The 25,689-nt window shown below is 46.3% G+C and overlaps 1 protein-coding gene across 1 annotated transcript in view; it reads left to right on the top strand.

The window, feature by feature from the left end:
• The window catches only part of DNAL1 (dynein axonemal light chain 1), a 165,049-nt gene that overhangs the window by 42,701 nt on the left and 96,659 nt on the right, over positions 1-25,689 (top strand). The window contains exons 2-3 of the mRNA XM_063947646.1: positions 2,791-2,829; positions 3,433-3,542. Coding sequence (XP_063803716.1) covers positions 2,791-2,829; positions 3,433-3,542 — 149 coding nt within the window. The remainder of the gene's footprint in view (positions 1-2,790; positions 2,830-3,432; positions 3,543-25,689) is intronic.

Consider the following 25,689-nt stretch of genomic DNA (forward strand, 5'->3'; position numbering starts at 1 on the left):
AAAAACATCTACAAGCTCTTTCGGCAATATTCATTCCGGGAGTAGACAACTGGGAAGCAGACTTCCTCAGCAGACACGATCTCCATCCAGGAGAGTGGGGCCTCCACCAAGAAGTCTTCGTAGAGGTGACAAGTCTTTGGGGAGTTCCTCAAATAGACATGATGGCGTCTCTCAACAAGAAGCTTCAGAGATACTGTTCCAGGTCGAGAGGCCCTCAAGCAGTAGCAGTGGATGCACTGGTGACCCAGTGGGTGTTTCCGTCAGTGTATGTTTTCCCTCCACTTCCGCTGATCCCAAAAGTACTCAGGATCATAAGAAAGACAAGGGTTCGAGCAATCTTCATTGCCCCAGACTGGCCAAGAAGGGCTTGGTACCCAGATCTTCAGCAGTTACTCATAGGAGATCCTCTGCCTCTTCCTCCTCGGGAGGACCTGCTGCAGCAGGGGCCGTGTGTGTACCAAGACTTACCGCGGCTACGTTTGACGGCATGGCTGTTGAGCGCCGTATCCTAGCTAGGAAGGGTATTCCTAAGGAGGTCATCCCCACCCTTATTCAGGCCAGAAAGGGAGTAACGTCAAAACATTACCACCGTATTTGGAGAAAATATGTGTCTTGGTGTGAATCCAATAAAGCGCCTACGGAAGAGTTTCACTTAGGAAGTTATCTCCATTTTTTGCAGGATGGTGTGGAGACGGGCCTACGATTGGGATCAATCAAGGTCCAAATTTCGGCCTTGTCAGTGTTCTTCCAAAAACAATTGGCCTCTCTTCCAGAGGTTCAGACCTTCGTGAAAGGGGTTCTGCACATCCAGCCTCCATTCGTGCCTCCAGTGGAAACATGGGACCTTAACGTGGTATTGCAGTTCCTTCAATCGGATTGGTTTGAGCCTCTACAAAAGATAGAGTTGAAGTTTCTCACTTGGAAAGTGGTGATGCTTTTGGCATTGGCATCCGCAAGGCGGGTGTCTGAATTGGGGGCCTTGTCTCACAAGAGCCCTTACCTGATTTTCCATGAAGATAGGGCAGAGTTGCGGATTTGCCAACATTTTCTTCCAAAGGTGGTTTCTGCTTTTCACATAAACCAAACTGTTGTGGTGCCAGTAGTTAGTGACACATTCACTGATTCAAAGTCTCTAGATGTGGTTAGAACTTTTGAAAATCTATGTTGCAACAGCTCGTATACGGAAAACAGAGGCTCTGTTTGTCTTGTATGATCACAACAAGATTGGCTGTCCTGCTTCCAAGCAGACTATTGCACGTTGGATTAGAAATACGATTCAGCAAGCTCATACTACGGCTGGATTGTCGTTACCGACGTCAGTAAAGGCCCACTCCACTAGGAAGGTGGGCTCATCCTGGGCGGCTGCCCGGGGGGTCTCGGCATTACAACTTTGCCGAGCAGCTACTTGGTCAGGGTCAAACACATTTGCTAAGTTCTACAAGTTTGACACCTTGGCCGATGAGGACCTAAAGTTTGGTCAATCGGTGCTGCAGGGTCATCCGCACTCTCCCTCCCATACTGGAGCTTTGGTATAGACCCCATGGTCTCGATGTCGTCCCCAGCATCCTCTAGGACGAATGAGAAAATAGGATTTTGATAACCTACTGGTAAATCCCTTTTCTCCTAGTCCGTAGAGGATGCTGGGCGCCCGTCCCAGTGCGTACTTTACCTGCAGTTTAGTTATTACAGTTACACAAGTTGTGTTATCTTGGTTTCAGCATGTTGCTGCAATTAGTTAATGCCTGTTGGCGTGTGTTATGTTGAATGCCATGTGTGCGGCATGGTTGAGGGTGTGAGTTGGTAGATATCTCACCACTAGTTAAGTAATTCCTTTCCTCGAAATGTCAGTCTCCCTGGGCAAAGTCTTTAGAGTGCCCATGTCTCCTGCGGATCCAGTCTATACCCCATGGTCTTGATGTCGTCCCCAGCATCCTCTACGGACTAGGAGAAAAGGATTTACTGGTAGGTTATCAAAATCCTATTTTTATCACTTCTCCAGGCTTAATACATGTGCCCCTATTTTCCAAATCTCGGGTCAGTCCCGGGACTTCAGTGGAAAAGACTTAATAATGTGTGATTGCTATCACCTGTTTGTTGCTGGACTTCCCTATTAATTTATCAATTGCCATAACTTGTGTTGGAACACTTTTCTTATGAATTAACTAGTTCAACACAGGTTACAGGAAGAAACAGGTGATTGCTATTATTCATTGGGTGGAATTCAAATGTTTGAAAAGTCGGTTGGGTGTCTGTTTTTTCCTGTCTATTAAATAGGAAAAAACAGACTCCTAACTGACTTTTCAAACATTTGAATCTCTCCCATTAAGAGGGAAGTCCAGGAACAATGCATGTTGTCTCTCCTGGAATGGGTCATGTGAGGCACACCAATTTGCCTTAATTTCACCTCAAAATCATATTTTTGTTTGCTACCTCAAGGGGACGAAGAGAAATATGCAATCTTGGGGCTACAGCATATGCAGCATATGCATGCAATAGACCACAGGCATCGTCCCCTTAGTGTGAATTGTTAGTAGCGCTGGTAGCAGTTAAAACCATGTGGAGAAAGCCACTCCTGAATCAACTGACACAATATGAATAAAGAAATAATAAAACGTATAGTAAAAATATGTAATCTACAATACTCCTACTCAACCTCATATAAGAATAATGCAGTCTCATTCCTCTGACTGCAAGTTATGTTATTTAAAAAAAGATTCAAGAATTAATTTTATTTAAACAAAAATGTAGACCGCATAACAGCTGATATATTCTTTTTTTTTTTGTTTTTAGGCCAAATCAACAACTATTAAAGATGCATTAGCCAAATGGGTAAGTTTCAAACCTACTTAAAAAAACAAACCAAAACGAATCCTTCACCCTGCTGAATCTGTCCGCACTTTACATAAGGTAACGAACCCTTTGTGCAAATCGGGCATTCAGACGGGTGGGCGAAGGGTGCGAGATGGGCTGCCAGTGCCGGCGTTTAAACGCTGTGGTAATGGCAATTTGCATCTTTCACCAGCAATTGAATTCCCCCTATGTATAATATGTTTCCATCTTCTGATGGCGGAAGTGGGTCAATCCCTGAACTTGAGGATGGGAAACAAGTTATATACAGTATATATAAATCAATGCTTGCAAACCCATAATTCAGTTTTTACTATTACTATCATTTGTGATTATATATATATATATATATATATATATATATATATATATATATATATATATATATATTTATCTTTTATTTAAAAGGTTTTTCAAACCTTTTTATTGGACTTATAGCTAATGGCATCCATATATCACACAAGTATTGAGGCAGTGTCCGAATCGGGGCCGCAGGTGTGGGGGCCATTACACACACAAGCTCAATTCAAAATATTGCAAACCTCCCTCAAATTCTATTACACATTTCTGTTGTCCCCTGTTTAGGAGGAAAAGTCTGGACAGAAAGCAGCTGAAGCTAAAGAAGTTAAGCTGTATGCACAGATTCCGCCCATTGAAAAGATGGATGCATCTCTGTCCACACTGGTAAACTGCGAGTAAGGAACCAAAACCCCATACATTTTTTTCCATCTAGTGCTAATATTCTAACTATTTTATGCTCAAGCAGAAATATGCTCAGGTTTTGGCTAATAAGGACAACGAGGTCATGTATAAATAAGGGAAAGGAACCTAAAAATTAGTTTTCACATTAATAAATCAAGTTTTTCCGTTCACCACTTTTAAAATGACTGTAGAGGGAGGACCAATAAAAGCCGCAGTCTAAAAGATTGTGGTCTCCTATTGGTCCGCAGAGTCACACCCACCTTTACTGTTCCACCCAGACCTCAGCTGTTAGCTGAACCATGGGGCCTTGAGGAAAATGGTTGCATAGAGAAGCAGCCAGTGAGTGGAGACCTGGTGAGGGTGATGGTTTTTCATTGTCACCTTACCTGGAACTGCTACTATAAGGTTACAACATCCCCCACCCCTTCCAACTGCTTGGAGAATTCATAGACCTGAAATCTCAGCTTCTACTATCACCAGTATGTCTCGGTATTGTCAGGCCAGATACGTACAATGGATCTTCTAAAAATAATTTCTGTATTTATGTACAAAAAGCATTGATTTTCTGGGAGATCTATGACTAACACTGACTTACCCCTTTCCAAGGCATTTTGTTTTCATGTCGACATTCAATAGTTCGATACCATGATGTTGAATGTCATAATGTTGACATGTTAAAATTACTACACCCGCAAAAATGTTGACAATAGAAATTTAAGGGTCAGGCTTAAAAATTGGTGTTGACATTTTGTCAGTCGACACTAACCTGTCAACATATCATACCTCTCGACATTATGGTGTCTATATAATGACTGCTGACATTGTGCTCTGTGTCAAAACATACTGTACAATAGCCATTTTCCAATGGGAAGTATAGTGAAGCTTCCCTGGAAGTTAGCATTCTCCATACCACTCACCAGACTATTTCCTGATGTCCCTGAGGTCAATGTCACGTAATGCTTTGTGCAGATTTGTATATCAACCACAGGAGCTGGGCTTTTATCTGCATGCTGGCAGCTTAGAATATATCAGTGCTTGCGTTTTCATAATGACTGGTGCATGCAGGCCTGAGTTCTTTCCTCCTGTTTAATATCCACTGATGTGCTTTAACTTACACAATGACTATCAAAGATATATTTAATACATTTGCAAAAATCTAAAAAAAATAAAATAATTTCTCTTACGTCCTAAAGGATGCTGGGGACCATTTAGTACCACAGGGGTATAGACGGGTCCTTTGGGAGCCACTGGCACTTTAAGAGTTTAATAGTGTGGGCTGGCCCCTCCCTCTATGCCCTTCCTACCAGACTCAGTTTATAAAATGTGCCCGGAGGAGCTGATCACAGCTAGGGGAGCTCTTAGAAGTTTTTCTAGTTTTATTATTTTTCTGAGTTAGTTAGGTACAGGCAGGCTGCTGGCAACAGCCTCCCTGCTTGATGGGACTTAGAGGGGTGGGGGGGGGGGGGGGCCTGACAGGACACTAAGCTCCTGAGGGTGCTGATCGCAAGCCCACGAGGCGACCGCTCACTCCCGCAGCACAGCAGTCACCCCGTAACAGCCAGAAGAAAGAAGAGTGGTGAGTACAGTGCCGGCGGCCAGGGAAGCGGGGTCGCTGGCGGGAATGGCAGCACAAGGGTGGGAGCGCAGCTCTGACAGGCTGCGCTCCTGAAGGCTCAGCGGCACACTGAGTACGGCACTGTGAGGGGCGTTCTGGGCCAGCGCAATCACCCTACATTGGTCACATAATGCTAACAGGGGCTAATCCCACTGTTAGTTGTTTATACTGGCCTGAGGTAAATTTGCTGCTAAGTGCAGGAAGACGCGCCATTACAGGGGGCGGGACTTCTCCTCAGAGTGGATCCAGCACTCACCAGCGCCATTTTGCCCCTGCAGATCATCAGAAGGAGATGCTGACAGGGAGCGCTGCCCTCCACATAACTCCAGCATACCTCTGCGGTACCAGGGTGTTATAGACCCTATTAAGTTACTCAGTCAGCGCCGGGCTTTTACTATATTAACTGCCTACTAGGGCGCTGTGTCGCTGGCTCCTTATACTCTGACTCTCTAAAGGTACTCTGGGGAAACTGTCTGACATTTTCCTATATGTGTGTGTGTGTGTGTATTTGTCCACATTACCATGTCTATAGGCTCTGTATCCTGTGCTGCAGAGTGTGCATCTTCTCCTGAAGAGTCTATCCCATGTACTCAGGACTGCAATGTGCTTGCCCAACCTGTCGAATCCGAACCCCCATGGGTGGATTCTTTAAGGGGAATGATATCACAGATTTCATCTAGGATGTCACATAATAAGAAAGAGACACAGTTTTTGAGAAAGTCTGTAGAGGGGTTACAGCATTCAGCTCCTACTCCCTCCCATACCCCTCCTACATACCCTAAAAAACATACACTTGCCCAAATAATGCAAGTTGACACTGATACCAACTCTGATACAGGGGACGGTAATGGGGATATGCGGGGGGGATGCAGTTGATGATTTAAGCTATTAGGGATGTTTTGCATATTACTGAGAAGGTACCTGAGCCGGAAGAGGAATCTTATTTTACAGAAAATAAGAAATCCTCTCTCACTTTCTCTGCTTCTAAAGAGCTGAACTCTTTGGGGTCGATTCTATTCTGCAACTAACGAATAGCGCCGGGAATTAGCTCCCGACGCTATTCAATTCAGCAACTAATTACCTGCAATTGTCTGGAATTCTTCTCTCATCCCCGGGGGATGAGAAGAGAAACCCGACAAAAGTGCTGCCTCGCGGCCGGCGCGAGGCTGATTCTGTCGGGAATCAGCCTCGCGCCGGGGAGTTAAGTCGGAGAATGCCCGTTCTCCCGACAATTCAACCTGTTTTGTCGGCGAGAACGGGCCATCGCCGACGTAACTAGTTGCTGAATTGAATAGCGTCGGGAGCTAATTCCCGGCGCTATTCGTTAGTTGCTGAATAGAATCGACCCCTTTATTTGAAAAATCTTGAGAAAACCCAGAGGGAAAAAATTCCAGATCCCTAAAAGAATTCTCATTGCTTTCCCTTTCCCTGAAGAGGATAGAAAGAAATGGGAAACGCCACCTATAGTAGACGCTTCTATATCCAGGTTGTCTAAATAGGTGGTTTTGCCTGTCCCTGGTTCAACCGCCCTAAAGGAGCCGGCTGACCACAAGATTGAGACTACGCTCAAATATATATACACTGCTACAGGCGTGGCTTTAAGGCCCACTACTGCTTGTGCGTGAATTTCTAAAGCCATAGTAAAGTGATCAGGCACATTACTAGAGGACTTAGCTTCTATGGATAGGTGTGACAGATTTATTTCTCTAACATCCTAGAGGATGCTGGGGACTCCGTAAGGACCATGGGGATAGACGGTCTCCGCAGGAGACATGGGCACTTTAAGAAAGACTTTGGCTCTGGGTGTGCACTGGCTCCTCCCTCTATGCCCCTCCTCCGGACCTCAGTTTGATACTGTGCCCAGTGGAGAGTCAGGGAGCTCTCCTGAGTTTCCTGTCAAAGTATTTTAGTTAGGTTTTTTATTTTCAGGGAGCCTGCTGGCAACAGACTCCCTGCATCGAGGGACTGAGGAGAGAGAAACAGACCTACTTCTCTGAGTTTCAAGGCTCTGTTTCTTAGGCTACTGGACACCATTAGCTCCAGAGGGATTGGTACGCAGGTCTCACCCTCGCCGTCCGTCCCAGAGCCGCGCCGCTGTCCTCCTCGCAGAGCCGGAAGATAGAAGCCGGGTGAGTATGAGAAGAAAAGAAGACTTCAGAGGTGGTAGAAGACATCTTGATCTTCATAGAGGTAACGCACAGCAGTGAAGCTGTGCGCCATTGCTCCCATTCACCTCACACACATCTGTCACTGTAAGGGTGCAGGACGCGGGGGGCGCCCTGGGCAGCAATATAAACCTCTCCTGTGGCAAAAGTACATATATACATGTACAGCTGGGCACTGTACATGTATATAAAGAGCCCCTGCCATGTTTTTAAGAATTTTGAGCGGGACAGAAGCCTGCCGCCGAGGGGGCGGGGCTTCTCCCTCAGCACTCACCAGCGCCATTTTCTCCACAGCACAGCGCTGAGAGGAAGCTCCCCGGACTCTCCCCTGCTTACTCACGGTGACGGAGGGTTTTCAAGATGGGGGGGGGGGCACATAATTGGCGCATATACATATAAAAGGCGCTACTGGGTAAACATTTTGTGTTTCTTCCTGGGTCATATAGCGCTGGGGTGTGTGCTGGCATACTCTCTCTCTGTCTCTCCAAAGGGCCTGGTGGGGAACCTGTCTTCAGAAAAGAGCTTCCGTGTGTGTGTGTGTGGTGTGTCGGTACGCGTGTGTCGACATGTCTCAGGTTGAAGGCTCACCTAAGGAGGAGGGGCAGTGTATGAATGTAAGGTCTCCGTCGGCAGCGCTGACACCTGACTGGATGGATATGTGGAATGTTTTAAGTGCTAATGTAAATTTATTGCACAAAAGATTAGACAAAGCTGAGGCTAGGGAACAGTCAGGGAGTCAAACCATGTCTGTCCCAATGTCGCGGGGACCTTCGGGGTCTCAGAAGCGCACACTATCCCACAGATACCGACACGGATTCAGACTCCAGTGTCGACTACGATGATGTAAAACTGCAGCCAAAAGTGGCTAAATGTATTCGATATATGATTATTGCAATAAAAGATGTTTTGCATATCACAGAGGAACCCCCTGTCCCTGACACAAGGGTTCACATGTATAAAGGAAAGAAGCCTGAGGTCACCTTTCCATCCTCACATGAGCTGATCGAATTATGCGAAAAAGCTTGGGAAACTCCAGACAAAAAACTGCAGATTCCCAAACGGATTCTTATGGCGTATCCTTTCCTGCCAAAGGACAGAATACGGTGGGAATCCTCCCCTAGGGTAGACAAAGCATTGACACGCTTATCAAAAAAGATAGCACTGCCATCCCAAGATACGGCTACCCTCAAGGATCCTGCTGACCGCAAGCAGGAGGTTACCTTGAAGTCCATTTACACACATTCTGGTACGATGCTCAGACCGACAATTGCGTCGGCCTGGGTTTGTAGTGCTGTAGCAGCATGGACAGATTCCTTATCAGCGGAAATTGAGCCCCCAGATAAGGATACCATTTTAATGACCCTAGGGCATATAAAAGATGCTGTCTTATATATGAGGGATGCTCAAAGAGACATTAGTTTACTGGGTTCCAGAGTAAACGCTATGTCTATTTCTGCTAGGCGAGTCTTATGGACCCGACAGTGGACAGGTGATGCCGACTCAAAGAGGCATATGGAGCTTTTACCTTACAAGGGTGAGGAATTATTTGGAGAAGGCCTCTCGGACCTAGTCTCCACAGCTACGGCAGGTAAATCTAATTTTTTGCCTTATGTTCCCTCACAACCTAAGAAAGCGCCTCATTATCAAATGCAGTCCTTTCGTTCAAATAAAAGCAAAAGAGTGCGTGGATCGTCCTTTCTTGCCAGAGGTAAGGGCAGAGGGAAAAAGCTGCACAACACAGCTAGTTCCCAGGAACAGAATGTCCTCCCCGGCCTCTGCAAAATCCACCGCATGACGCTGGGGCTCACATCTGGGTTCACTCACAGGTGGATCCCTGGGCAATAGAAATTGTTTCTCAGGGATACAAGCTGGAATTCGAAGAGGTGCCCCCTCGCCGGTTTTTCAAATCGGCGCTACCGACTTCACCCCTAGATAGGGAGATAGTGTTACATGCGATTCACAAATTGTGTCTTCAACAAGTGGTAGTCGAGGTTCCCCTGCTTCAAAGAGGGAAGGGATACTACTCAACTCTGTTTGTGGTCCCGAAACCGGACGGTTCGGTCAGACCCATTTTGAATTTAAAATCCCTGAACCTTTATTTAAAACGGTTCAAGTTCAAAATGGAATCGCTCAGAGCGGTCATCGCCAGCCTGGAAGGGGGAGATTTTATGGTATCTCTGGACATAAAGGATGCATACCTGCATGTTCGCATATATCCTCCTCATCAGGCGTACCTGAGATTTGCGGTACAGGATTGTCATTACCAATTTCAGACGTTGCCGTTTGGGCTTTCCACGGCCCCGAGGATTTTCACCAAGGTAATGGCGGAAATGATGGTGCTCCTGCGCAAGCAGGGTGTCACAATTATCCCATACTTGGACGATCTCCTCATAAAAGCGAGATCACGGGAGAAGTTGCTGAACAGCGTATCACTTTCACTGAAGGTGTTACAGCAACACGGCTGGATTCTCAATATTCCAAAGTCGCAGCTGAATCCTACATCTCGTTTGACCTTCTTGGGCATGATTCTGGACACAGACCAGAAAAGGGTTTTTCTTCCGACAGAAAAAGCTCAAGAACTCATGACTCTGGTCAAGAGCTTATTGAAGCCAAAACAGGTGTCAGTGCATCACTGCACTTGAGTCCTGGGAAAGATGGTGGCATCATACAAAGCCATTCCCTTCGGCAGGTTCCATGCGAGGACTTTCCAATGGGACCTACTGGACAAGTGGTCCGGGTCACATCTACAAATTCATCAGCGGATCACCCTGTCCTCCAGGGCCAGGGTATCTCTCCTGTGGTGGCTGCAGAGTGCTCACCTCCTAGAGGGCCGCAGGTTCGGCATTCAGGACTGGATCCTGGTGACCACGGACGCGAGCCTCCGAGGTTGGGGAGCAGTCACACAGGGAAGAAATTTCCAAGGTCTTTGGTCAAGTCAGGAGACTTGTCTCCACATCAACATCCTGGAACTGAGGGCCATATACAACGCCCTACGTCAAGCGGAGGCATTACTTCGCGACCAACCAGTTCTGATCCAGTCAGACAACGTCACCGCAGTAGCTCATGTAAACCGCCAAGGCGGCACAAGGAGCAGAGTGGCGATGGCGGAAGCCACCAGAATTCTTCGCTGGGCGGAGAATCATGTAAGCGCACTGTCAGCAGTGTTCATTCCGGGAGTGGACAACTGGGAAGCAGACTTCCTCAGCAGACACGACTTACATCCGGGAGAGTGGGGACTTCATCAGGAAGTGTTCGCGCAGATTGCAAGTTGGTGGGGACTGCCCCAAATAGACATGATGGCGTCCCGTCTCAACAAAAAGCTACAAAGGTATTGCGCCACGTCAAGAGACCCTCAGGCGGTAGCTGTGGACGCCCTAGTGACACCGTGGGTGTTCTGGTTGGTCTATGTATTTCCTTCTCTTCCTCTCATACCCAAGGTGTTGAGAATAATAAGAAAAAGAGGAGTGAGAACAATTCTCATTGTTCCAGATTGGCCACGAAGGACCTGGTATCCGGATCTGCAGGAGATGCTCACTGAAGATCCGTGGCCTCTTCCTCTAAGACAGGACCTGCTGCAGCAGGGGCCCTGTCTGTTCCAAGACTTACCGCGGCTGCGTTTGACGGCATGGCGGTTGAACGTCGGATCCTAGCGGAAAAAGGTATTCCGGATGAGGTCATTCCTACACTAATAAAGGCTAGGAAGGACGTGACATCAAAACATTATCACCGAATATGGCGAAAATATGTTTCTTGGTGTGTGGCCAGGAATGCTCCTACGGAAGAATTCCATCTGGGCCGTTTTCTTCACTTCCTACAAACTGGAGTGAATTTGGGCCTAAAATTAGGATCTATTAAGGTTCAGATTTCGGCCTTATCCATTTTCTGTCAAAAGGAATTGGCCTCTCTCCCAGAAGTACAGACGTTTGTGAAGGCAGTACTGCATATTCAGCCTCCTTTTGTACCTCCGGTAGCGCCTTGGGACCTTAACGTGGTGTTAAGTTTCCTTAAGTCACATTGGTTTGACCCACTTAAAACGGTGGATCTGAAATATCTCACTTGGAAGGTGGTCATGTTAGCCTTGGCTTCGGCTAGGCGAGTTTCGGAATTAGCGGCTTTATCACATAAAAGCCCCTATCTGGTTTTCCATATGGATAGGGCGGAATTGCGGACCCGTCCTCAATTCCTACCTAAAGTGGTCTCATCTTTTCATATGAACCAACCTATTGTCGTGCCCGTGGCTAAGCGTGACTTGGAGGATTCCGAGTCCCTTGATGTGGTCAGGGCTTTGAAAATTTACGTGGCCAGAACGGCTAGAGTCAGGAAGACAGAAGCACTGTTTGTCCTGTATGCAGCCAACAAGGTTAGCGCTCCATCTTCAAAGCAGGCTATTGCTCGCTGGATCTGTAACACTATTCAGCAGGCGCATTCTACGGCAGGATTGCCGTTACCAAAATCGGTTAAGGCCCATTCCACTAGGAAGGTGGGCTCTTCTTGGGCGGCTGCCCGAGGGGTCTCGGCACTACAGCTGTGCCGAGCTGCTACTTGGTCGGGGTCAAACACCTTTGCAAAGTTCTATAAGTTTGATACCCTGGCTGAGGAGGACCTCATGTTTGCTCAATCGGTTCTGCAGAGTCATCCGCACTCTCCCGCCCGTTTGGGAGCTTTGGTATAATCCCCATGGTCCTTACGGAGTCCCCAGCATCCTCTAGGACGTTAGAGAAAATAAGATCTTAAACCTACCGGTAAATCTTTTTCTCGTAGTCCGTAGAGGATGCTGGGCGCCCATCCCAAGTGCGGACTATTTCTGCAAGACTTGTATATAGTTGTTGCTTACATAAGGGTTATGTTATAGTTTCATCGGTTTTGGACCGATGCTATGTTGTTTTTTCATACTGTTAACTAGATAGTATATCACTAGTTATACGGTGTGATTGGTGTGGCTGGTATGAATCTTGCCCTTGGATTAACTAAAATCCTTTCCTCGTACTGTCCGTCTCCTCTGGGCACAGTTTCTCTTACTGAGGTCTGGAGGAGGGGCATAGAGGGAGGAGCCAGTGCACACCCAGAGCCAAAGTCTTTCTTAAAGTGCCCATGTCTCCTGCGGAGCCCGTCTATCCCCATGGTCCTTACGGAGTCCCCAGCATCCTCTACGGACTACGAGAAAAAGATTTACCGGTAGGTTTAAAATCTTATTTTTTGCGTCACATACAGGATCCTGCTGGGTTCATGGTGGAGGCCATGAAAGACCTTGGAATTCTGAATGCAAGGACTACATCCATGGCGGTATCAGCACGCAGAGGACTCTGGCTACGCCAATGGACTGCGGATGCAGAATCCAAGAAAAGTGTGGAGATCCTACCCTTCACAGGTCAGGCTCTGTTTGGGGATGCTTTGGATGCGTGGATTTCCATGGCAACTGCGGGTAAGTCAACCTTTCTCCCCTCAGCGGCTCCACCGACTAGGAAATCTTATCCTACGTCTACGCTGCAGTCCTTTCGGACCGCAAAATTTAAAATGCAAATCCCCTTCCACCTGCTTTATGGGTGGTCGGGGAAAATCCAAAAAACCTGCACCAACAGGTTCTCAGGAACAGAAATCAGATTCTGCTTCCTCAAATTCTTCAGGTTCTCCCAGCCTGGAGATTGGTCTGGTTGGAGCAAGACTAAAAAAGGCACGTGGAGGCCACACACACTACTGAGCCTCATTTTGACTTGTTTTAAGGACATTACATCAAAGTTGGATCAGCCTGTAGTGTGTTTTTCCACTTTAATTTTGAGGGTGACTCCAAATCCAGACCTCCATGGGTTAATAAATTTGATTTCCATTGATAATTTTTGTGTGATTTTGTTGTCAGCACATTCAACTATGTAAAGAACAAAGTATTTAATAAGAATATTTCATTCAGATCTAGGATGTGTTATCTTAGTGTTCCCTTTATTTTTTTTAACTGTGTGTGTGTGTGTGTGTGTGTGTGTGTGTGTGTGTGTGTGTATGTATGTATATGTGTGTGTGTGTGTGTGTGTGTGTGTATATATATATATATATATATATATATATATATATATATATATATATATATATATATATATATAAAAAATAAAAGTCTACAGACAGTAAGTGCAAAGGAGCTCCAATAAAAGATGTTTAAGCACGTTATAGTGCGATTTGTAACTCCAAAGGAGGCACTGCTGCTGATTATAAGATGAATCTTGTATTGTATTTGGTATAGCAACCAAAGTTAATATTGATAAGGCTTCTGTAATGTTTTTAGAAGCCGCAGAGACAGAGCTCCAATGTACCCTCCCCACCGCTAAAATCAATCTCACCACTGGCGTGTGGAGAACTCTGCACAGCCGGCTATGTGAAGGATCCGATGGTGCGGGATAAAAGCAGTGATACGTCCGTATTACAGGAGTGGGGAGCGCGGCTCTGAATATGCAGCGGGTATACGTAGCTTAGCAGCCTTCAATCTGTGGATGATGTAGGTGGTCGGAATCACGTAGGTGCAGTGAATGCCTTAACGCTTTTCTCCGTGCTTGTAAGACATGCGGTTTCATCGTACCTTCTGATGAAACCGCATGTCTTACAAGCACGGAGAAACGTGTGTGTGTGTATATGTGTGTGTGTATATATATATATATATATATATATATATATATATATATATATATATATATATATATATATATATATATATATATATAATATATATGTGTGTATATGTATATATATATATATATATATATATATATATATATATATATATATATATATGTACACACACACGCATATATATCTATCTATCTACATATATACACATACAAGCAAGATACCGGCACTCCTTTGCTTTCCACAGTAAATGCTGGGTGCCCTCCAGGCTTGTCACCCTCAGGTAACAACTCATACAATTGGTAGAGGCGGCACTCCCAATAAACGACAATACTGCACTGCTGTTAAAGCTACGTTTCAGCACTTTATTGCATGCTTGACAAAAGCGCAATAAAGCGCTGAAATGTTGCTTTAACAGCAGTGCAGTATTGTCGTTTATTGGGAGTGCCGCCGCTGGTAATATGGACTCTTACCTGTGCAAGTGATTATTATTTGTGTATTACACATTTTTTATCTTTATTGATTTTAGATATTATATTATATTATATACATTATTCAAAGTAATTTAATCATACCATATTTAGCGCTCCCTTGTGATATTGTATATCCTCTCTTTTGTGCTATATTAGTGAGTACTACAGAGTACTCGGTTGGGAGCAGCTTGGATTTATATGGTTGGTGGCCTATATATTATACATCCAAATTAGATATATGTGATGCCTTGAATAAGAGTATAATTGGTGGTATTGATATCAATATACTATTAATATCATTAATATACTTATACACAAGGTTTATTACTCAAACCTGTTTGTGGTGCTGAAACCGGACGGTTCGGCAAGGCCAATTTTAAACATAAAGTCATTGAACCCCTACTTGAGGGAATTCAAATTCAAGATGGAGTCTCTGAGAGCGGTGATGTCAGGTCTGGAGGAGGGGAAAATCCTAGTATACCTGATATCAAGGATGCCTACCTTCACATTCCGATCTGGCCTCCTCACCAGGCTTATCTTAGATTTGCGCTGCTGGACTGTCACTATCAGTTCTAGGCACTGCCATTTGGCCTTTCCACTGCACCAAGAGAGTGTTCACCAAGGTCATGGCAGAAATTACGCTACTCCTCCGTAGGCAAGGAGTGATTATTCCATATCTGGATGATCTCCTGATAAAAGCATTGTCCAGGGAGAGATTGTTGCAGAGTATTGCTCTCGCAACTCAACTGCTCCAGGATCATGGGTGGATCCTGAACCTTCCAAAGTCACATTTGGAACCAACAAGGAGACTGCCCTTCCTGGGGATGATACTCGACACGGAAGTGCAGAGGATTTTTCTACTGGTAGAGAAAGCGTTGGTGATCCAATCAATGGTATGGGATGTCCTCAAGCCAGCCCAAGTATCGGTTCATCAGTGCATTCGCCTTCTGGGGAAGATTGTAGCCTCCTACGAGGCTCTACAGTACGGAAGATTCCATGCAAGGTTCTTCCAACTGGATCTCCTAGACAAATGGTCGGGATCACATCTCCACATGCTCCATGATACGCCTGTCACCGAAAGCCAGAATTTCGCTCCTCTGGTGGTTGCAAACTTCTCACCTACTCAAGGGCCGCAGGTTCGGGATTCAGAATTGGATCCTTCTAACCACAGATGCAAGTCTCAGAGGTTTGGGTGCGGTCACCCAAGGGGAAAACTTCCAAGGAAGGTGGTCAAGTCTGGAATCCATACTTCCGATAAACATTTTGGAACTAAGGGCCATATACAACGGCCTTCTACAAGCTGCACATCTTCTGCAAAATCAGGCCATTCAGGTTCAGTCGGACAATGTAACGGTAGTGTCCTACATAAACAGACAGGGTGGAACAAAGAGCAGAGCGGCAATATCAGAGGTAACAAGAATCCTCCTCTGGTCAGACAAGCACGCGGTGGCGCTATCAGCAATCTTCATTCCGGGAGTGGACAACTGGGAAGCGGTCTTACTCAGCAGACATGATCTCCATCCAGGAGAATGGGGCCTCCACCCAGAGGTATTCACAGAGGTGATAAGCCGTTCGGGCGTATCTCAAATAGACATGATGGCCTCTTGCCTCAACAAGAAACTTTGCAGGTACTGTTCCAGGTCGAGAGACCCACAGGCAGTGGCGGTGGACGCACTGGTAACTCAGTGGGTGTTCCAGTCAGTGTATGTGTTCCCTCCACTTCCACTCATCCCAAGGATTCTCAGACTAATAAAAACAACAAGAGTTCAGACACTCCTCATTGTTCCGGACTGGCCAAGGAGGGCTTGGTATGTGGATCTTCTGGAATTACTCCTGGAGGACCCGAGGCCTCTTCCTCTTTGCCAGGACCTTATTCAACAGGGGCCGTTCACTTATCAAGGCTTACCGCGGTTACATTTGACGGCATGGAGGTTGAATGCCAGATCTTAGCCCGGAAGGGCATTCCGAAAAAGGTCATTCCTACCTTACTTCAGGCTAGGAAGGGAGTTGCGTCTAAACGTTACCATCGAATTTGGAAAAAATGTGTGTCTTGGTGTAAATCCAAAAAGTTTCCAACGGTGGAGTTTCAACTGGGAAGGTTTTTCCTCTTTCTTCAGGCGGGTGTGGATGTGGGCTTACGCTTGGGCTCCATAAAAATCCAGATTTCAGCCTTGTCCATTTTCTTCCAGAAACAATTGGCTGCCCTCCCTGAGGTTCAGACATTCTTGAAAGGGGTTGTGCACATCCAACCACCCTTTGGCACCTTGGGATCTTAATGTGGTGCTGCAGGTCTTGCGATTGTATTGGTTCGAACCTTTGCAGGAGGTGGACGTCAAGTTTCTTACTTGGAAGGCGGTCACACTGTTGGCATTGGCATCTGCTAGACGTGTGTCAGAATTAGGGGCATGGTCATACAAGAGCCCCTATTTGATTTTCCATGAAGATAGGGCTGAGCTCAGAACGCGTCAGCAGTTCCTTCCAAAGGTTGTCAGCTTTTCATATCAACCAACCTATTGTGGTGCCAGTGGCTACTGACTCCTCTATTACCTCAAAGTACTTGGATGTGGTGAGGGCTTTGAAGATTTATGTGAAGAGAACCTCTCGTCACAGGAAGTTGGACGCTTTATTTGTCCTTCATGATCCCAACAAGGTTGGGTGTCCTGCTTCTAAGCAGATGATTTCTCGTTGGATCAGGTTTACTATCCAGCATGCTTATTCTACGGCAGGCTTGCCGTCCCCAAAATTTGTTAAGACCCACTCTACTCGTAAAGTGGGTTTTCCTGGTCGGCTGCCCGGGGTGTCTCGGCTTTACAACTTTGTAGAGCAGCTACTTGGTCTGGGTCGAACACGTTTGCCAAGTTCTACAAGTTCGATACTTTGGCCTCTGAGGACCTAAAGTTTGGTCAATGTGTTCTGCAGGAACCTCAGCACTCTCCCTCTCGTACTGGGAGCTTTGGTACATCCCCATGGTACTAAATGGACCCCAGCATCCTCTAGGACGTAAGAGAAAATAGGATTTTAATTACCTACCGGTAAATTCTTTTCTTGTAGTCCGTAGAGGTTACTGGGCACCCGCCCAGTGCTTCATATTCCTGCATTGTTACTTGGTTCAGTATTGTTTCAGCCGTTGCTGAATTGTTCCAAGTTGGTTAGCTTGGCTTTCCTTTTTGTTATGTGAGAGCTGGTGTGAATCTCATCTCATCTCTATCTGTGTATTTCCTTCTCTCAAAGTATGTCCATCTCCTCGGGCACAGTTTCTAGACTGAGTCTAGTAGGAGGGGCATAGAGGGAGGGGCCAGCGAACACTATTAAACTCTTAAAGTGCCAGTGACTCCCAAAGGACCAGTCTATACCCCTATGGTACTAAATGGACCCCAGCATCCTCTACGGAGAAAAGGATTTACCATAGGTAAATTAAAATCCAATTTTCAAGATGTCATTATGGGGTATTGTGTGTAAAATGTTGAGTGAAAAAAAAAAAAGAATTTATTCCATGTTGGAATAATGCTGTAACATAACAAAATGTGGAAAAAGTGAAGCACTGTGAATACTTTCTGGATGCACTGTATCACTTTTAGTGTGCTTTATAAAGAAATGACAGCAATGTAGTAAACATAGTGATAATAATTGATTACATCAATTACCATTGTAAAAACGTGGTATACAGGCAAGTTTAGAACACTTTCTTACTATATGCTCTATACTGTCTAGGCTGACCATATTATCCCTTTAACCTGGGACTCTCATGAATTACACAGGTTCTGTGGCTGGCTGATTACAAGCCTGCATTTCACTTGGTTTTAAGCAGCCACAGAACCTGTGTAATTAATCAGTGTCCCAGGTTAAAGGGATAAAATGTTCAGCCTAATACTGTCTTTATTTTATTTTACCCCAATGCACCATTTCTCTCGTTATACATTGATATGGCCCTTGAGTCAAGAAACTAATGAAATCTACTTTCAAAGATTTGTACCTTCAAGACAGTTTTGATATGTTCCGCTGAGATATGTGTCTTCAGTATGATTGTACCTACACAGCAGATAGGTTGTTGTGTGGAATAACAGAATGAAAACAAGTTTGCCAAGTGAATACAATTATCTGATGGTTTCTTTATTAGTTGTTAACAATAGTTTAGAATTTCCACAATTACAGCAAAATTCTTCTGAAATAATTCCATTAAAATACTTCCAACCTGCAAGAACTTTTAGTGAAGAGGGCAATCGCTTGCTTCCAACTTGTATCTTGTCTGTTATTGTGAACAAGAAAATTGATCGCATTGTTGGAGACATCGAAATTTCACTTTCAACCTGGTAAAACTTTCTGGACACCGATTAAACATTGACTGAGCATACTGTAACATACGTTTCTCTAGCATCCATAAGGGATATTGGGGGAAACTAGTACGATGGGGAATAGACGGGGTCCAAAAGAGCCAGTGCACTTTCAATTTCTTCAACTGAGTGTGCTGGCTCCTCCCCTCTATGCCCCCTCCCACAGGAAGTTTTGAAAACAGAGAGGGTGCACATCTCTGCAGCTCCAGAGAGTTTTCTTCATTTTCTTTTCAACCATATTTCTCATACTTCCTAGAGGATGCTGGGGACGACATCAAGACCATGGGGTATAGACGGGATCTGCAGGAGACATGGGCACTCTAAAGACTTTTCACTGGGTGTGAACTGGCTCCTCCCTCTATGCCCCTCCTCCAGACCTCAGTTTTAGAAATGTGCCCAGGTCGACTTGATGCACTCTGAGGAGCTGTACTGAGTTTCTCTGAAAAGACTTATGTTAGGTTTTTTATTTTCAGGGAGATCTGCTGGCATCAGACTCCCTGCTTCGTGGGGCTGAGGGGGCAAAAGCAGAACCAACTTCCTCAGAGTTTCATGGCTCTGCTTCTGGCTGACAGGACACCATTAGCTCCTGAAGGGAACTGGACGTTAGCCGTGTCTAGATGCTCACTCCCACAGCACGCCGTCACCCCCTCACAGAGCCAGAAGTCAGAAGACAGGTGAGTATGAGAAGAATGATCTTCTATCAAGTAAGTGACGGCTGAGGTGCGGCGCGGCTGGCGGGAGCGCAGCGCGCCATTGCTGCCCACACACACAGGCACTGCAGGGGGGGGGGGGGCTGGGCAGCAAGAAAAATACCTCAAACTGGCTAAAAGGGGGCATAAGATGCCCAGGCACAGCCCTACTCCTGCCAGTATAAATATTATGAAAAGTTTCTGAGGTAAAAAGGGTGGAGCTTCTTCCTCAGGCAGCCAGCACACTACTCAGCACCATTTTCTCTGTCTCATCAGGCTGCAGAGAACACGCTGGTCCTCTCCTCCACTTCTGACAAGTACAGAGTGCTATAAAGGGGGGGCACAAAGCGATTGTGGTGCATTTGATAGTGTATATTACTATTTAAAAGCGCTTTTGGGATGTGGACATACTGTGTTCACAGGCAATACTGGCGCTGGGTTTGTGAACTGGCTGCTCCTATCCTGTGTCCCTCTGACAGATTTTACTGTGGGTCTGTCCCCAAAATAAGTCCCAGTGTGTCTGTGGTGTACACGTATGAGGCATGTCTGAGGCAGGGAGTTCCATCCCGGAGGAAGCCATTTTAGGCACACAGAGTTGTAATGTGGTGGCGCTACCGGCACACCAAGAGCCTGCATGGGTGAAAGAGCTACGTGACAGCATATGCATCTGATTAACCGTAGATTGGATAAGTCTGAATCTAAGGCTGCATGCTGGAGAAAATCTGTGGAAGATGTGATTTTTCAGGATGCTGTTATTCCTTATGCGGGCGGCCCCTCTGGGTCACATAAGAGACCATTTGCAAATGTTGTAAACACTGATACCGACACGGATTCTGATTATTGTGTCGACAATAGTGAATCCAGAGAAATAGATCATAAATTGGCAAAAAGTATTCAATATATGATTGTGGCTATAAGGGACGTGTTGGAGGTTACAGAAAGCACTCCTCAGGAGAAAGCTTATTTATGTAAGGAAAAGAAATCCAAAGTCACGTTCCCACCTTCACACGAACTAAATGCTCTGTTTGAAAGGATGTGGGTGAATCCTGATAAAAAATTTCGTATTCCCAAAAGGATTCACATAGCTTATCCTTTCCCGGTTGAAGACAGGAAAAAATGTGAGTCACCCCCTGTGTTAGACAGTGCACTTTCCAGGTTGACAAAGAAGGTAATTTTCCCTGCTCCTGGCACGGCTTCTCTTAAAGAGCCGGCAGACCGCAAAATGGAAACGATATTGAAATCCATTTATGTTACCAATGGTACACTGGTGCTCAGGCCCACTATTGCCTGCGCATGGGTGAGTCGCGCTATTGAAAAATGGTCAGAAAGCGTGTCATCAGAAATTGACACGATTGATAAAGATGAGATACTCCTTAAGTTAGGGAATACCAAGGACGCTGCCGCCTACATGCTGAAAGCAATGAAGGATATTGGACTCTTGAGTTCACAAGCCGCTACCATGGCAGTATCGGCTAGGTGGGCGTTATGGATTCGCCAGTGGAACGCGGATGCAGATTCCAAAAGAAACATGGCGGCTCTCCCATATAAAGGTGAGGCCTTATTTGGCGATGGCCTGGATGCGTTAGTCTCGGCGGCTACTGCAGGTAAGTCAACATTTTTGCCCTCTGCGCCTGCACCGGCAAAAAAGACCTATCACCCGCAAATGCAGTCCTTTCTTCCCAATAAATACAAAAAGACGAGAGGTTCCCCTTATTTGCAGGAAGGGGAAGGGGAAAGAAGCTCACACCGGTTCCAGGTTCCCAAGAGCAAAAGTCTACCCCTAATTCTGCCAAATCCCCAGCATGATGCTGGAACTCCCTTGCGGGAGGCCACTCGGGTGGGGTCACGTCTCAAACTCTTCAGCCAGGATTGGATTCTGTCTGGCCTGGACCCCTGGGTGTTGCAAATAGTATCCCAGGGATACAAACTAGAGTTTCAAGACGTTCCCCATGCCGATTTTTCAAATCGACCTTGCCAGCTTCTCCGCCAGAGAGAGAAGCAGTAACAGCAGCAATCCAAAAAATTATGTCAAGACCAGGTCATAGTCCTGGTACCGTTGTCACAACAAGGACGGGGTTTTTATTCAAGCCTTTTTGTTGTTCCGAAGCCGGGCGGTTCGGTCAAACCGATCCTAAATCTAAAAAAATCAGAATTTCTTCCTGAAAAGGTTCAAGTTCAAGATGGAATCACTTCGGGCGGTGATTGCCAGTCTGGAGGAGGGGGACTACTTGGTGTCGGTGGACATAAAGGATGCTTACCTGCATGTTCCCATTTATCCTCCTCACCAGGCTTATCTGAGATTCGCGATTCAGGATTGCCATTACCAATTCCAGACGTTACCTTTTGGTCTCTCCATGGCACCGAGGGTATTCACCAAGGTGATGGCGGAGATGATGGTCCTCCTTCGTCAGAAAGGAGTCAATATAATCCCTTATCTGGACGACCTCCTGATAAAGGTGAGTTCCAGGGAGCAGTTATTACAAAACATATCCCTCTCCCTGTCAATACTCCAACAACACGAGTGGATAATAAATTACCCAAAGTCACAGTTGGAACCGACAACAAGGTTGTCTTTCCTCGGGATGATTCTGGACACAGAAGTTCAGAGACTATTCCGCTGGAAAAGGCTTTGGAAATCCAGAAAATGGTAAAACAGATATTGAAGCCATCAAGTGTGTCGATCCATCAGTGCATTCGGTTGTTGAGGAAGATGGTGGCGGCCTACGAGGCCATACAGTTTGGCAGGTTCCATGCCAGAGTATTCCAGTGGGACCTGTTGGACAAATGGTCGGGGTCACACCTACACATGCACAGAAAGATAATCGTGTCGTCAAAAACCAGGATTTCGCTCCTGTGGTGGTTGCACAGCTCTCACCTGCTAGAGGGACGCAGGTTCGGCATTCAGGACTGGGTCCTAGTAACCACGGATGCAAGTCTCCGAGTCTGGGGAGCAGTCTCTCAGGGAGAAAACGTCCAGGGACGTTGGTCACATCAGGAAGCCTGCCTTCACATAAACGTGCTGGAGCTAAGAGCAATTTACAATGGCCTTCAACAAGCGGTACATCTTCTTCAAGACCGTCCCGTGCAGATCCAGGCGGACAATGTAACAGCAGTCGCATACATAAACAGGCAGGGCGGAACGAAAAGCAGAGCGGCAATGTCAGAGGCGACAAAAATCCTCCGCTGGGCAGAAAAACATCTACAAGCTCTTTCGGCAATATTCATTCCGGGAGTAGACAACTGGGAAGCAGACTTCCTCAGCAGACACGATCTCCATCCAGGAGAGTGGGGCCTCCACCAAGAAGTTTTCGCAGAGGTGTCAAGTCTTTGGGGAGTTCCTCAAATAGACATGATGGCGTCTCGTCTCAACAAGAATCTTCAGAGATACTGTTCCAGGTCGAGAGACCCTCAAGCTGTAGCAGTGGATGCACTGGTGACCCAGTGGGTGTTTTTGTCAGTGTATGTTTTCCCTCCACTTCCGCTGATCCCAAAAGTACTCAGGATCATAAGAAAGACAAGGGTTTGAGCAATCTTCATTGCCCCAGAGTGGCCAAGAAGGGCTTGGTACCCAGATCTTCAGCAGTTACTCATAGGAGATCCTCGGCCTCTTCCTCCTCGGGAGGACCTACTGCAGCAGGGGCCGTGTGTGTACCAAGACTTACCGCGGCTACGTTTGACGGCATGGCTATTGAGCGCCGTATCCTAGCCAGGAAGGGTATTCCTAAGGAGGTCATCCCCACCCCTATTCAGGCCAGAAAGGGAGTAACGTCAAAACATTACCACCGTATTTGGAGAAAATATGTGTCTTGGTGTGAATCCAAGAAAGCTCCTATGGAAGAGTTTCACTTAGGACGTTTTCTCCATTTTTTGCAGGATGGTGTGGAGACGGGCCTACGATTGGGATCAATCAAGGTCCAAATTTCGGCCTTGTTAGTGTTCTTCCAAAAACAATTGGCCTCTCTTCCAGAGGTTCAGACCTTCGTGAAAGGGGTTCTGCACATCCAGCCTCCATTCGTGCCTCCAGTGGAAACATGGGACCTTAACGTGGTATTGCAGTTCCTTCAATCGGATTGGTTTGAGCCTCTACAAAAGATAGAGTTGAAGTTTCTCACTTGGAAAGTGGTGATGCTTTTGGCATTGGCATCCGCAAGGCGGGTGTCTGAATTGGGGGCCTTGTCTCACAAGAGCCCTTACCTGATTTTCCATGAAGATAGGGCAGAGTTGCGGACTCGCCAACATTTTCTTCCAAAGGTGGTTTCTGCTTTTCACATAAACCAAACTGTTGTGGTGCCAGTAGTTAGTGACACATTCACTGATTCAAAGTCTCTAGATGTGGTTAGAACTTTGAAAATCTATGTTGCTAGAACAGCTCTATACGGAAAACAGAGGCTCTGTTTGTCCTGTAAGATCACAACAAGATTAGCTGTCCTGCTTCCAAGCAGACTATTGCACGTTGGATTAGAAATACGATTCAGCAAGCTCATACTACGGCTGGATTGCCGTTACCGACGTCAGTAAAGGCCCACTCCACTAGGAAGGTGGGCTCATCCTGGGCGGCTGCCCAGGGGGTCTCGGCATTACAACTTTGCCTAGCAGCTACTTGGTCAGGTTCAAACACATTTGCCAAGTTCTACAAGTTTGACACCTTGGTCGATGAGGACCTAAAGTTTGGTCAATCGGTGCTGCAGGGTCATCCGCACTCTCCCGCCCGTACTGGAGCTTTGGTATAGACCCCATGGTCTTGATGTTATCCTCAGCATCCTCTAGGACGTATGAGAAAATAGAATTTTGATAACCTACTGGTAAATCCTTTTCTCCTAGTCCGTAGAGGATACTGGGCGCCCGTCCCAGTGCGTACTTTACCTGCAGTTTAGTTATTACAGTTACACAAGTTGTGTTATCTTGGTTTCAGCATGTTGCTGCAATTAGTTCATGCCTGTTGGCGTGTTATGTTGAATGCCATGTGTGCGGCATGGTTGAGGGTGTGAGTTGGTAGATATCTCACCACTAGTTAAGTAATTCCTTCTCCTCGAAATGTCAGTCTCCCTGGGCACAGTTCCTACAACTGAGGTCTGGAGGAGGGGCATAGAGGGAGGAGCCAGTTCACACCCAATGAAAAGTCTTTAGAGTGCCCATGTCTCCTGCAGATCCCGTCTATACCCCATGGTCTTGATGTCGTCCCCAGCATCATCTACGGACTAGGAGAAAAGGATTTACCGGTAGGTTATCAAAATCCTATTTTTTCGGTATGCTGTCTGGGCAACAGTATACCTGCACCGTGGGTGTTAGGAGGTGGGGTCAATGGCTTTACGAGGTGCAGAGATGCTTTCCCGCTGTGTTGTTGTTCACACGGGATGTGTTAAAGCTCCCTCTAGAGGACGCTGCATCACAGCAGTCATTTTTCTTTACAGAAAACAAGCCTAGTGTCACTTTCCCTGATTCTGCAGAGTTAGATGACCTTTTTTAATTAGCCTGTAAAAATCCAGACAAACAATACCAAGTGTCAAAATGATTTTTGCACACTTTCCCATATGCTCCTGAAGGTAGGAAATTCTGGGAAGAGCCCCCGGGAGTTGATGTCTCAGTCTTTCAACTGTCAAAAAAGGCAGTGCTGCTTGCCCCAGGCTCCTTTACCATAAAAGACTCTGTGGACAGAAAGATAGACTTTAGTGTAGTCTATCTACACAGCAGAAGGTGTATCGCAAAGGCCAGTCATAGCGGGTTGCTGGATGACCCATGCCATTCATACGTGGGCTACTCAGATTCAGGAGGGCCTCTCCGGGGATATGCCTCTGCTCACTACGGTGACTCGCCTCAAGCACATTCAGGACACTGCACGTGTCCTGTGTGACTCGCTCAAGGAGATGGCCGATATTAATGCTAGGACTTCGGCCATGGCAATGTCGGCGCGTAGGGCCTTGTGGTTGCGTCAGTGGACAGCGGACGCCGAATCTAAGCGCAGTGTGGAGTCCCTCCCCTTCTCTATGGAATGTCTCTTTGGGATTGAGTTGGATGCGTGAATTTCCAAAGTCACTGCAGGGAAATCCACGTTTCTCCCCTCTGGAGCCCCGCCAGCCTTTCGGTCTAATAGATTTCGTTCTAGGGCCAGAGGTGCCTCCACTGCGACTAGAGGCACCAGAGAAGAGACTGGAAACCCATCCGTCGCAGATTCTCTGGAGAGCACCAGTTCTGCTTCTACTGAGGCCTCGGCATGACGGTTCCCACCCACCCAGAGGGAATCTCGAGGTGGGAGCTCAA

Source organism: Pseudophryne corroboree, chromosome 12 (assembly GCF_028390025.1).
Source record: "Pseudophryne corroboree isolate aPseCor3 chromosome 12, aPseCor3.hap2, whole genome shotgun sequence".
Classification (NCBI taxonomy): domain Eukaryota; kingdom Metazoa; phylum Chordata; class Amphibia; order Anura; family Myobatrachidae; genus Pseudophryne; species Pseudophryne corroboree.